We start from the raw sequence: 14,812 nt of genomic DNA on the forward strand, positions 1-14,812 counted from the left end.
GCAAACAAGTCTTGGCTAGCGGGCAGGTGTCCGATCCTGCAACTAAAACTAGTCAGGTTTGTGTCTGTGCTCACACCAGGGAAGCTGCCTATTTAAGACATCTTAAATTAATGTTTCTAACACTTGCATAAGATTCCCACTTAGTTCATCTCCTTAATCTTCAAACCCCCTTATTTAGTGTCCAGGGGACAGAATTCTCCTCTCCGCTTCCTTCCTACCCTCCCGAAACCACTAAAATCCAGCAGACTTGGACTCCTCCCCTGGAAACTCCTCCAGGGCTGGGGAAAGGCTTGGCGCATGCTCCGTACCTTGGGCAGGTTTTTGCTGCGGGTAGGTCTCCTTGTCACACCGGCTGGTGGGTAGCAGCGGTGCCAGGCTTTCGCGAGCGCGCGCGCGCGCTTGTGTGTCTGGCTGACAGACCTGAAGCAGCAGTGGGACTTCTCCGAAGAGGCGGTACACTGACTCGCCTGAGGCTCCTTTCTCTCTCGCTCTCTCTCTCTCTCTTCCTCCTGCAAGGGCTCATCTGCAAACTTGCAGCGGGGGCTGGCAGCTGAAAGCCAGTCAGCACGCAGCTCGGGGCTCTCCTTGCCCCAAGGCTCCCCAGAGTGGGAGGGTGCCTGGAGAGAGCAGAGGCTAGGGCGGGTGGGGCACTGTGAGGGGCCAGGGGCCGAAGCTCCTCCTCCTGTTCCTGGTACCCGAGCTTGCTCTTGAAGAAGATGAAGCTCCTGGGTGTGGGTCGAAGCACTGATTTCCAGCAACCAGAGGGGAAGGTTCAAGACCCAAGATCAGCTAGTAAGTGCTTGAGAGCCCGAGGCAGGCTGACTCCCTGAGGCGCATTTCTGGTCTGAGAGACGCTGGATAGCTCCCTCCTTCTTTGGCTAGGGGCAGTACTAACGGTCTTGGGGGTCCAAGGGGAGAGTAGAGAGGCAGTCCCTTTTGAGCTCTGGAACAGTCTTCGCGTAGCCGCCGCCCCTCAGTGCCGGGAACAGGCACCTCATCTTCGTCGTCCTCCTCTTCCTCCTCCGCAGAAGCGGTGGGCTAGGGGACCCAGGTTAGCTTCTCCACTTCCTTTTAGTCCCGCGGGAGCCAGCAGCAGCGAGTCACCAGAGCGCCGGAGTGCAGCCAGCCAGCCAGACGCCTTTGCGGGGGGTCCCGCCTGCCTGGCCACAGGGGGATGGAGGTGCGGCGGGCTCCGAGCTGCAGCCCGGAGTCCAAACTTAAGCGCGGGCTTTCCGTGGAGCAGCTGCCGCCGCCCCCCCTACCGCCGCTGCTTCGCCTTCTGGCCTGAGAGCAGGACCATGGATGAAAGATTCAACAAGTGGCTGCTCACGCCGGTGCTCACGCTCCTATTCCTGATCATCATGTACCAGTACGTGTCCCCCACCTGCACCAACTCCTGTACCAACTTCGGGGACAAGTTCCGCGCTGGGGAGTCCGGACAGGTTGCAGCTGCCCCAGCGGGTCCCCGAGAGGACCAGCAGCAACCGCCACCCCCGGACCAGCAAGCCGAGATTCCCGGGGCACCGGCGGCACAGCTCTCCGGGCCAGTTCAGGAGGCGGAGGAGGAATTCGAAGAGTTGGAAGAAGAGGAGGAAGAGCAGGATCGAGAGTCCCCGGACAATGGCTCTCTGCCCAAATTTGTGCCCCGCTTCAACTTCTCGGTGAAAGACCTGACTCGTTTCGTTGATTTTAACATCAAAGGCCGGGACGTGATCGTCTTCTTGCACATCCAGAAGACTGGGGGCACGACCTTCGGGCGGCATCTGGTGAAGAATATCCGGCTGGAGCAGCCCTGTAGCTGCAAGCCTGGCCAGAAAAAATGCACCTGCCACCGACCCGGCAAAAAAGAGACGTGGCTTTTCTCGCGCTTCTCCACAGGCTGGAGCTGTGGGCTGCACGCAGACTGGACAGAGCTCACCAACTGTGTGCCGGCCATCATGGAGAAGAAGGACTGCCCTCGAAACCACAGCCGCACCAGGTACGGTCACTCTTTTTCGGACACTTTCCTCTTCTCCACGCAATGATTTGTCACCTTTCTACCCTTGTCTGATTTCTTGGACACAGGGCAGTTTTACTCCAGCACGTGTGTTGGACCAAAGTATTAACTTGCTCTTGGGAGTGGGGATAGTTGAAGGAGGGAAAAGGGAACTCTTGGTGACTCACTGGTCTTAAGCTCACTCCTCCCCCTCCCCTTTTCTCTTAGTCAAAGATAGTTAGAAAGACTGGGGTATATATGTATTATGTATTACTTGTGGGCTTCTTGGTTCAAAGGTGAAGGGTTAGCTCTAGGAGACTTGTGCATAATCTTCCAAGACTGTCAAGAAAGCAGATAAGAAGTAAAAAAGGTTGTATGTGTGGGAAATATAGAGTGGAACAACTGCTCCTCAGATATGCTAATAGCCTGTATGCTGGATGTCCCAGGTGGAAAAAAAAAAAAAAAAAAAAAAGACAGAAAACACTTCTTGTATAAGTGGCTCTCAGCCATTGTGGCACAAGATGGTATTCTTTCAGAAGAGGAATTCAAGCTCTTGTTTTTCCCTGACAGACTGAGGGTTGAGCTAGTCCAAGCTATTGGGCATCTAGTGTTTTGGACTCATGATGCTGCTCTTAGCAAGAAGCTTTGCATTTGTTTATGCATGTCTTGAACAAATATTTATTGAGTACCTACTCTGTGCCTGACACTGTGCTAGGTGATTACTGGGACATGGATGAGTAACACTGTCCTTTTCTTCTTACATATAAGTGATTAATTTTCTTTTAAACATACTGTTAGGAATTAGGAAACTTTTACATTTGAATAGCCAATGAAAATGCTTACTCTATTGCCATTCTTTGAGAAGGGCATGGGCAAAGATTTTTGGGTGGATACTTTTCCTGCATACTACAGTTTTGATACTGTTCTCAATCCTATTCTTTCTCTTTAAAAAATGAAGTATTATTTCAAACTGTTTTAACAGTACTGTTTCTGAAAATTTTGTGGTCAAGAACAACAAATTTAAAAGCTCATTCTTAATTTGTTTAAAGCAGATGGTTTTCTCCTCCCCTCCACCCCATTTAACACTTGCAGAAATCCTTCAGTAGCTAGCTGGAAGCTACCCAGATTTAGGAATTCAGCACCACTGGAGCATCTAATTCTACCTCATTCCTCTGAGAATGAACATAATTTCATTATGGGAATTTTACCGTGGCAGTTTTTCAAGGACCTTTGTTTCTCCCATTTAAAAATAGGCCTTTGTCAGAATAAGAAATGGCTTGAAATTTAAAATGAAGGTCATAGGATACTGGCTAACTTCTTGCTTAGTGCATTTATTAAATCTTTTTCACAAAGATTTGTGGCTATATATGGCATTAGACTATCACATTCATACTTTCAAACTTTGCTTCTCAATAAATTACTACTTCAGAACATGATAAATATTAATACTCTATTTTTCAAGTCAGTGTTACACTTTTTTCAGGAGTTCCTTGCCACTTATCTTCCTTTGGCCTTTACCCTTTTAATATAGTATTCTGATCTTTTCAGAATTAATTTTGTGTTAAACCAAAACATTTATTTATCTCCCTCTTTTCAACAGTGCATTATAGCATAGTATTCAAGCACCTTAATAGGGACATAGTTTTGTATCTGGAAGGGGCCTTTGACATCATCCATTTTAACTGCCTCATTTTGGAGATCCAAAAACATCTGTGTTTATGTTAGTGACATAACTTAGGCCACAGCAATAATATGTAGAACAGCAAGCATTCAAATACAGGTCCAGTTCTCTTTCCATTGCACAATGCTAGGACAAGAAGAAATTTCCAACAGACATGGGAATCTTGACTAAAGTGTGAAATGATGCTGAATGCTAGAAGTAGTAAATGCCATATAGATAACTGCATTCTCTACAAATAGCACAGTCTTCTTTCTACAGAAAACCCTCCATTTCTTTCTATATTTTGGCTGAGATTTTCACATATGTAACAAAATTTTCCCAGCACATGCTTTCTATTGAGCATTCATTTTCTTTTTTACCAGTTATTCACAATATATATATATATATATATATATATATATATATATATATATATATATATATATATATATATATATATATATATATATATATATATATATAAATCTTGAATTACAGGTCTGATCACTGTATTCTATCTTTCTCCTTGTTTTTGATTTTTATAGTGTTATTTTCGTCCCACTTTTTATGGTGCCTTGGGATATTCCCATTTCTCTCTTACTTAAGTGCCAAGGGAAAGAATTGTTCTGTTTTATTTGGGAAGTACTGAATTATGGGACTAGGGGAGCGTAGGTGATGAGGTGATAGCAGTAGCTAAAAATTGTGACTAGCCATGGTAGTGTAGTTATAATTATTTACCACCCTTTAAAGTATCTATATACAGTTTTCTATGATCTACTAGATTACCCTCAATAATGGAGGATGCAAAATCATCTACAATAGAAAATCGTAGATAATCTATTTTTGTATGGGGAACAAGATAATTGTTTTTACTTGAGGAACTCTTAGGGCTGGCCAAAGTCAAAATTATAAATTGGATGAAGTTAATTTTCAGATCCATCCTTTCTGTATCTCCTTCTTCTCCCCATCTAAGAATACCCCATGTTAATCTGATTATTCCCTCATTTAACCTCTTTATTTGAAAGGATCTGATGAAGTCATTCACACTAAGCTTTAAGTGACTTATAGTTCCCTGTTATTCCTCCTAAGCATACATGGCCTTTTTGCAGACTTTAAAATGTTAAATGTGGAATTTAAGATATGATTCAGGGAGTTATTTGATAAGGTTGGGGAGGGCAAGAATCCTTTCCCAATGCCCCTGGAAGTCTCCTATATAGAAGATTGTCTATTGTGGCAAAGCCAGTCTTAATGAATGGTCAGGATAGTAGTGAGAATAGCTGAGAAGAATAGTAATTACTTCTGTAAAATGAAGATAATAATATTTGCCCTTACTTTGAGTTCAGGAAAGTCTGTCCTCTACCTTAAACTCCACATATATGTGAGCTTAAAATACCTGGAGGGGCAGACAATAGGGAGTATAGTTGGGATGAATAAAGCTAGTCTTGCAAAGTATCCTGGGAAATTCTGTATTACTGGGACCCTAGTAATAGCTACTGATTATACTGAATGTCAATACCTGGAGTGGGGGAAAATATCATCTTGGTGTTCAAAAATAGGACAAATGTTCCAGTTTTTTTCTGACCTACTGTGCTGGTAATCAACTGGATAGAAATGGTGGGGAAAATCAGCTGTTGAATGTGATAGAGAGGGTGAATGAAGCTCAAGTACTGATTGGTCTCAGCTGCATATAGTCTTACTTATCTAGATTATTTAGTGTGGAGATAGCTAGAAGTAGTTCTATACTACTTTTCTTGATCAAATTACAGTTGTTTTTATACTTGCAATATTTTTAGTCTTTTATCAGATTACTGTTGATTTCTGCCCATCTTTTTTTTTTCTACTTCTGGTATCCTTTGTTAAATAGTGAACTCCTTGAGGTCAGGGACTATTTCTGACTTTGTTCAGATTAGGGCTTGACATATATTCCATACCTAATAGATAATTGCTGACTTGACTTGGAGTATCTCTCACTTTGAATATTTTCAATGTGTTACTACATTATATTTTTTATCTTTATCTGTATAAGGGTACTTTAGTTAGTTCTTTTACTTTTCACATTTGGTATTTTGGGGGCTTTTTTACTTTGCTTTATGTATGAAACCATATATATTATGCTGCTCTTTCTCAATTCATTTTTTTACTTGTTTCCCCTTATTTCTTTTCTAAATATATGGGGCCTCGATTCCTTTTTCTTCTTTTTAAAAAATTGTATGTTTATATTCATCTGTTAATAATGCTACAAAGACTTTTTTTCTTCCTTTCCTTTTTTGGTGATTATTCTTTGCTATATTTTCTCCACTTCTCCTTTTCTTTTTACTTTAGTTTTTGACACATAGCTTTAAATTAAGTTTTGCAACTCAATTTTGCTCTATAGATGAGACTTAAGTGAAGGGATAGTTATCATTTAGCCCTTGGGCAATTTCTCTACAATGTCTCACTGTTAACCTTTTATTTTGAAACTATGCATGGTGGTCTCTTTTGTAGAACAGAGGTGATAATAAACTGAAATAAAGAGTTTCTTTCTTTTGAAGATATCATAGCATTTACTTGTTCATTTTAACTCCTTGCTTTTGTCTTGTTTCAATGATTGTAGAATTTTTGAAACAGACCTTATAGATCATCTTATCCAACAAGTTACTTTTAGAAATAAAGAAACTGAGGTCCAGGAGGTTGTTACTTATTCAGGGTTTTACAGCAGGAAAATAGCAGAGCTGAGCCTTTTTAAAAATAGTAATAGATATAGACAACTTTAAAGATTTATCTATGTCATCTCATTCAAACCATATAGTAAGTTACTGAGGCTGGTATTTTCAGTAATGCCTACATCTACGACTATATTTACATGTATATAATAACTGTATTATATGTTGATATATGACATATAGTATATACTGATAAATATCAATATATAATACTAATACCTGTCTATATATCTATATACATATATATATTTATTTATCTATAAATCTGTCTATCTAATAAAATTGATAATACCTACCTCTGTGAATTCCTATATGGTTCTATAAATATAAATCTGTATTTATATATTTTACAAACTTTAGTGTACTCTGTGTAAGTCATAAAGATATGAACTTGCAATTATTTTAGCCAAGTAGCCAATCATATTATATGCTAATTATATATATATGCATATGTATACTTACGTATGTGTTTGTGTGTATCTGTAGCTCTATATCTATGTATCTATTCTGCCTTAGTAAGTTGCTTTATATCTTTGAGTCTTTTGATTTTTTGATCTTTATGTCTCTTGGAATCTTTTGATTTTAAAGCAAGGCGTTCATTCCTTTATTTATTATAATACTTCCTATTTCAGCTTCAATTTCTTTTCCCTACTATGGAAAATACAGTAGATGGATGGAAGAATCATTCAGGTTTGCCAAAACATAAAATTGTTAGGTCATTTTGTCTCTAGAATCAATAAAGGAAAAATTAAGCCATGATTTCATAGAATCAGGATTCCATCATAGTTATTATGAGTTTTGCATATGAGGTACTTAATAAATGTTTATTGAAATGAATAACTTCAATTCAATTACAATCTTGAAAACTAATTAGTTCCTGGAAAAAAACCAGTCAATCAATATATTTCCCATAAACAGCATTTTCCAAGGTGTTCTCTGGATTCCTTCAATGTAAGGATTCCATGTCCATATTTCAAAATTAGCAATTTTTTTAGTGTGAATTTGAAAAAAAACATGGTAGATATTTCAATGAGTCTTGGGATGATCTTTTAGGGAAAGTAGCATCATCATTCTATGGCAGATGTTTCTTATTGCTGACTCTTGCATTATCTTTATGAAATTGTTTGTTACTCTTTCAACAATTTTATGAGTAGACTGGACAGGTGCTGTTGTTGCCATCTTATAATTAAGGCAAATGAGGCTCCAAGAGGTTAAATGACTTCACTAAGGTTGCAAGTCAGTAAATGACTGTGCCATATTTTCAGATTTCTTGGCCAAGGTTCTATCCATTGTAGTTTCCTGCCATGGGATCATAGTAATGATGGGCTTGAAAATAATCTTCAGAACTTTCATTTATCTTTCTGCCTTTAGATCTGCCTAACTTTTCTAGATAGATGAGTATCTTTTCCCATTTTGAAAACATTGTATAAGAATATAAAATTTATATGTTTGCTTTCTAAGGACTGGGATAATGCTTTCTGTTGTGATCCATTGATACAGTTTTAGGGGCTTCTGTGATTGTATGGTAAATGTTAATGAATGACTAAGTATTCTTCTGAAAGGTAATTTTTCACTTTGAGGAGTTCTGACTTAGAAAATTATTTATTCAAAGCACAATTCCATATCAAATTCTAACTGGTCCTTAAAGTAGAGGCTCTGTTAACTCTGGGTCAGATCTTTAGAAAAGGTAGCCTTCCTGAGAATGCTTGGATAAAGAAGGATTCAGGTTACTACTGCTCTGAAAGACTTCTTTCCCTTTGTTAAAGAGATTGCTTTTCTACAGGGAAAAGCAATTTTCAAGCTGTTACGACATTCTTATCCAAGCTTCTGGGTTTCATAAATCTTTGAATTTAGGAACAAGAGGCTAAGAACAAATCACGACAGACTAATCCTTTTCCTTTCCTGGTTTTATAGGCTGATAGATCAGGGAATATTGTCATATATTCTAATTGTTATGCCTTTTAGACATAGATTTGATAAGCAAGCATTCAATTTTTATCCAAGTCATTCATAAAATTAACACTTTTGGCATTGTTGTTTAGCTCTAGATTTGTCTAGCTTTTATTATCATCCAACAAGGTATTTTACAAAGTCTTCCAAGAAATCCTTATAGATAAGATAAAGACATACAGCTTGGGTAATAATACACTTAGATGAAGCCATACTTTCTTAAACAACAGTTTCAAACTAATATTAATTAATGGGTTAAATAATGTAAATGAATGTCTAGTAATATTTGGGGCTTCATACTTATCAATGATTTTATCAATGACTTGAGTGAAGACACTTGTTCAGTCATTCCACAAGGCTTTTTTAAAAGAACTTTATTCATGTTAAGGACTGTGCTAGGTTTCAGGTATAAAAAGACAAAATGAAGCTTTCAGGTACCTTATGTTCCTGAGAGGAAGGCAGGAAAGAAAGAAACATGCATACAAATATTATATGTAAAATTTAAAACAAAATAGAAAATCTATAAGGAAGCAAAGAAAAGTTGGGTAGCTTTGAAAACAATATGAAGTATTTATTATATAGGTTTTCTTGAAATGGAAATTTATTGATTTATATTGAATCCTCTCTTTATCAAATACTGGATTACTATGGTTATTTCCTACTGTGTATTAGGTACATAATCTATTTCATTGATCCACCACTCTATTTCCTAGCCAATACCAGATTATTTTGATAATAGAGTTTTGTAATAGTTTGAGATCTGTTACTGCTAGAATACTTTTTTTCATATTTGTTTTCCTTGTTTCCCTTGATATCCTTGACCTTTTTTTACTTCCAGTAGAATTTTGTCATTTTTTCTAGTTCAACAAAATAATTTTTGGACTGGCATGGCACTAAATAAATTAACTTAGGGATAATTATAATGTTTATTATGTTAACTCAGCCTATTCTTGAGCAATTAATATTTCTCCAGTTGTTTAGATCTGTCTTTTTGTTATATGAAAAGTATGGTGTAATTGTGTTCATATTTCTGAGTTTGTCTTTGCAAGCAAGTATTTTATGTTGACTGGAGTTATTTTAAATAGAATTTCTCTTTTTAACTCTTTCTGCTTAAACTTTGTTGTTTCATGTGTGTGTGTGTGTGTGTGTGTGTGTGTGTGTGTGTGTGTGTGTTAATGATTTATGTTGGTTTATTTATATCATATAATTTGCCAAAGTCATTTCAATAATAAGTTTTTTAATTGATTCTCTAAGAATGCCATCATATCACATGCAAAAAATGGTAATTTTGTTTCCTTATTGTCTATTCTAATTCTTTCAGTTTCTTTTTCTCATATTATTGTGAAAGCTAGTATTTCTAATATAATGTTGCAAAGCTTCTTCAAATATGGATTGTGAACTCAAATGGGGTTGAAGATGGGAGAATGAAATTGTGGTTTATTATCAGCAAATGATTGATTTGCACATCTATTTTATTTACTTATACATCCAGGTTTATATAAGAATTTCTTGGGCAAAAAGGGATTGTGAGTAGAAAATATTTAAGAGGCCCAGGAAACTTGAATAGTAGTGGTAATAATGGTTGTCCTTACTTCATCCTTGATCTTATTTTGAAGATTTCTGGCTTATATCCATTCCAGAAAATATTTGCTGATTAAAAAAATTTAAAAATACTAATCATTTTAAGAAAAATATTTCTATGCTTTCTAGCATTTTAAATATAAATGAGTATTTTATTTTTTCATAATCTTTTTCTATATCGAGATAATTATTTTATTTTTATTCTTTTTGTTACCAATATGGTGTTATACTAATAGTTTTTCTAATATTGTACTAGTATTATATTCTTGGGTACACCCACCCAGCCATATTATATGATTTGTGTGATATACTGCTGTAATCTTCTTCCTGGTATTTTATTTATTTTTTTGTATCAATATTAGGGAAATTGGTCTATAATTTTCTTTCTTTTGCTCTTCTTGGTTTAGGTATCAGCACCCTATTTACGTCCTAAAAGGAATTTGGTAAAACTCTTCCAAATCCTAGTGGATTTTTGTTCCTCTTTTTACTATTTGGTCTATTCTCTTTTTAAAAAATATATTATTTTCTTCAATATTTGAAGAGTGCCTCAATAACCAAGCTTTTGGCTTTCTTTTAACAATTTTCTTCTATCATTCTCACCCCCCCAATTTTCCTTTATATCTATTTGATTTTCAAACTCATTTTAGGAATGGATGTTAGACTTTTGTTCAATTCATATTTTTCTTTGAGCAGATGTTTTCACTTTGATGTCTTCTGTGTTTGTATCTTGATCTTCCCTGTTACCATAGTAGCTTATAATATCGTTTCCTTTTTTTGCTGTTGTTTGCTTATTTGTTCAATTTATTTCTTTGCTTTGAACTTTATCTTAAAGTTGGTCTCTGTAAGCTTCAGGTTTTTCATGCTACTGTTTTCAGAACTACTTCTGAGGATCTACACATTTTTAGTGCTTTCAAAGTAGTATGTTCCAAGAAGAAGTATGGTTTTCTTGGTCTGTACTCTCATCTTTACTTAGAAAAGGATCTTACTCCTAAGTGCTATTTGTTCTTCTTGGACCTGGAACCATTATGAACACATTTTTTGCTACTTTATGAGTGACCACAAGCACTATTATCCAATATAGAGCCATGATAAGAACCTATACTCCTCTGTAGCATCAAGTTCTATCATTTTTTGTTCCTAAATCTGTGACTAGGCCCTCTATGCCCCTGTTCTCCTGTAGTTGCAAATGCTAGTGCTTCTTTTCAAGCTGGAATTATTACCCAGAACTAGATATAGGCAATGTCAACAAAAAAAAAATCTTGTGTAATTTTTTTCTGAATAATTTTCCAACCTTCTTACTGTCTCTAGGTTGAGAGCTCTGGAAACTTCTTCTACCACCTATTGATCTTGCCATAGCATGTCTCATTTTAGGCTAGCCCCAACTCCAGTGTCACAGAGCTCTTCCTCCTGTCTCTTAAATTATTTTGGGTTTAAAAATGTCTCATCTTCATCTTTTGTTGGTATGCTATTTAAGGTATTATTTTAAAATTGTTTGGAGGGGAATGCTGGGAGAGTTCAGCTGAGTTGCATCTTGGTTCCCCTTTATTTGATTTTAGACTCTGACTCTGCAATTTCTGTGGCTATAACCATGTGATTATTTGTGCCTTGTGTTTGGCCATAAACGTCCAAATTTTCATGTTTCCGAGCATGGGCATTTAATATCAACAATAACAGATTATTTAGCTTCTTACACTTTTCCACTAAATGAAATTCAATTGAAATATCAGGAGAAATGATTTAAATGTTTATTATTAATTAAAAATCAGAAGGCAGAATATTGAGCAAGATTTTTCTAGCACTGCATTCTCTGTCACTAATAGAAGCATTATATATCATAGCTTATATAAACCTTAAGTCTATGTTACCTTCACTTTCAATGTACAATGATTCTGGCTGTTAAAATGATCCAGATCATTAACTTCTGGAAATTTTCTTATGAAAATTAATTGATTGCATTTGTCTTCCTTCTGGCTTTGAACTGTGCGTTGCCAACTTTCTTTTGTCAGTCAGTCAATCAGCTAATATTAGCTGAGCATTTTCTATTTGCCCAAACATGATGATAAATACTGAGAATACAGAGAAAAGGCCTAAGATTGTTCCTATTCTCAATAAGGAAGACAACTTGAAAACAACTATGTACAAACAAGTTACATGTAAAATAAATTGGAGATAATCAACAGAGGGAATACATTAGTATTAAGATTGATAAGATGAACAAGAGTGAGGAAGAAACCAAACAACAGACTATTCAAATAATCTAAACTTGAGATAATGAAGAGATCTTATCCTGCACCAATGAGGTGGCACATTGTATATAGTGCCTGACCTGATATTAAGAAGATCTGAGTTTGAGTTTTGTGCTTACTAGCTATGAGATCATGAGTAAATAATATAAACTCCTTCAGCACAGAAGGCATTTTATTTTATATTGCCTATAGTGTGTGCTTAGTGCATACTTATTGAACGATTGAATGAATTAATGAATGAGACCAGTTAATAAGATATCACTGCAAACTAGTTTTCAAAGACAGTGAGATACCATGCTAATCTGCTCCTATTATTTGTTATGAACAAACTAGATTTTTTGATTCATTGTTTTCAAAGTGAAAAACAGATGCTAAAAAGTTCATCTTATATAATTTTTTTCTTCAGCTGTAAAAGTGGGTTGGAGAATAAATTTTTAAAGTTTTAAATACCAAGTTCAAAAGTTTGTATTTTATCATAAAAACTACAGGAAGTTACAAAAGATTTTTAGGAGGATAGTGATGTGATCAGAGATGAAGTTTAGAAAGATTATGTTGTCAACTATTCAGAGAATGAATTAGAGAAAGGAGAAGTAAGCATGTTAAGCTCTTTTTGGATTTCAAATTTATTATCTAACATATTAGATATTCTTCTTAGCTTCATGTCGTCTATAAGCTTCATAAGCATTCTGTTTATAACTTTATTTGAGTTATTGATTAAAATTGTCAAACAGAATTGGGCCAAGCTCAGTGCATTCCATTAGAGATTTTCTTCTAGGTTAGGAATTCCTACACTAGAGTCCAGTGGTTTCATGAATAGAGGGTCTATAAAATTGGATGGGAAAATAATTATATTTTTACTTTTAATCACTTTTAATTGAAATTTAGAATTTCTTGTAAGTATGTATTTAAAGATTATTCTGTAAAATAGTACATGGGTCCTATTATGTGATAAAAGAGCTCCATGACATAAAACCATTTATGAACACTTGCCCTAGGTTAATACAATCCATTGATCACCTGCATTTGGGTTCAATTGTTTAATCAGCACTAAATTAGTGTACTTTTTATTTTATCAACAGAAAAATTGTGAGAGACTTTGTCAAATGGTTTACTAAAAACCAGATATACTATGTCTATGGCATTCCCTGATCTAACTTAATAGTGACACAGTTATAAAAAAATTATAATAGCTTGACATGACTTGTTCTTATTGGACCTATGCTAGTTTTAGTGAATTCTGCTTCCTTTTCTACATTCTTAATATTATCTCTTTATTAATACCATTTATATTTATCTCCAGAAGTCTAAGTTAAGCTTACAGTTCAAATAATCCATATTATTCTAAACAAGAAGTAAGTCTAAATTTTAGGCATGAAGTTTTACTTTTTTATTACAAAGAAGATGAGAAAGTTTCTATAGAAAAGACTAAACATCCTATGTTGAAATAAAATTACAAACACTCAGGTTGTTAGAACAGTCTGGTTGATAAGTAAGTTTGCTACATAAAAATATCATATTAACAAAGACTATTTTAAATACATTATTCCTTCTAGTGATATCTCATAATAGTAGATCTCTTTTTCCTTTATGAATCCATGCTGTTATCCCATATTGCTTTTTGATAACTTAAATATTTTATATTAATAAAATTTCAAAAGACATTTTTCTTCCCTTCTCTTAAAAAACAGTTGGAGAAATAATCTGACAGTATAGGACAAATTAGGAACAGGAATCAGGGTAAGTGGGTGGTAGTTGAAGTAAAACTTTGGCTAGTTTTTAGGTTAATTGATATCAGTGAGATCATGGATTGCAGGTACTGAAACTTAAAAATGGAGGACAAAGCTCAAGACAGGCAGGAGTCACAGAATTGACAGAGGGAGTTCAGAACCCTGGATAGCTCCTTGTGAGAAAAAAAAATTGTTCTTTATTAGAAAAACAGGCTTAAGCAGTTCTGCCCTTACACTGGAAATCCTTCTTTGTTATATTAATGCTTGAATTAGATCCTATGAGACTAGAACTATAGACTCATGTTATTAAAATGTTGACCCCTATACTCACATACTTTAAATGTCTCAAAACAGAAATCCCTTAACTACTACCAATTGGCCTAACTCTACCCCAGGCTCTAGTTCTAAGCCCATCTCTATGAAAGGGAAATATAAGGAATCTTTACTGAATAATCTGCTTTGGAACTGATTCCACTTTGATCTTGAAACTTGGTTCTAAGTATTTGGACTTACGTCATTCTTTATGACTAGGTCCTCCCTTGTACTACCTTGCTCTGTTTTATTCTATATATTTTTGCCTGGCTCAGCTCCTCTCAGATTATAGTCCAACCTTGCTTATACTAATCTAGTCACTGAATGGATCTTGTCCCTGAACCCCAGGTTTTTGTTAGGTCTATTGCCTGTTGCTTGATCTCCCAAGGCTGACTAATTTCTTGCTTGGTTTTTATCCTCTTGCCTACTGACAGATCCATCTCTATTTATCCTCACCATAACTCTACTTGCCTGCTAGAACTTCTGATATCAATTAATCCATACCTTTCTAACTTCAATTATGAGCCTGTTTAAACACAATCAGATTCTCCTGACATCTGACAAATTTGTTCATACTTATCCATAGCTAGGACCTTTCTAACTCTTTTATTCTTATTAGCATTATCTATGTAGTTTGTAGGTTCTGGGCATTCTCAGCC

General features: G+C 35.8%; 1 protein-coding gene across 1 annotated transcript in view; it reads left to right on the top strand.

Moving 5' to 3' along the window:
* Positions 1–378: 378 nt before the first annotated feature.
* HS6ST3 (heparan sulfate 6-O-sulfotransferase 3) overlaps positions 379–14,812 on the top strand; it is a 796,276-nt gene continuing 781,842 nt past the window's right edge. Inside the window, exon 1 of the mRNA XM_074299376.1 lies at positions 379–1,978. Within this exon, the coding sequence (XP_074155477.1) occupies positions 1,299–1,978 (680 nt within the window). The 5' untranslated portion in view covers positions 379–1,298. The remainder of the gene's footprint in view (positions 1,979–14,812) is intronic.

Source organism: Sminthopsis crassicaudata, chromosome 3, assembly GCF_048593235.1.
Source record: "Sminthopsis crassicaudata isolate SCR6 chromosome 3, ASM4859323v1, whole genome shotgun sequence".
Lineage (NCBI taxonomy): Eukaryota > Metazoa > Chordata > Mammalia > Dasyuromorphia > Dasyuridae > Sminthopsis > Sminthopsis crassicaudata.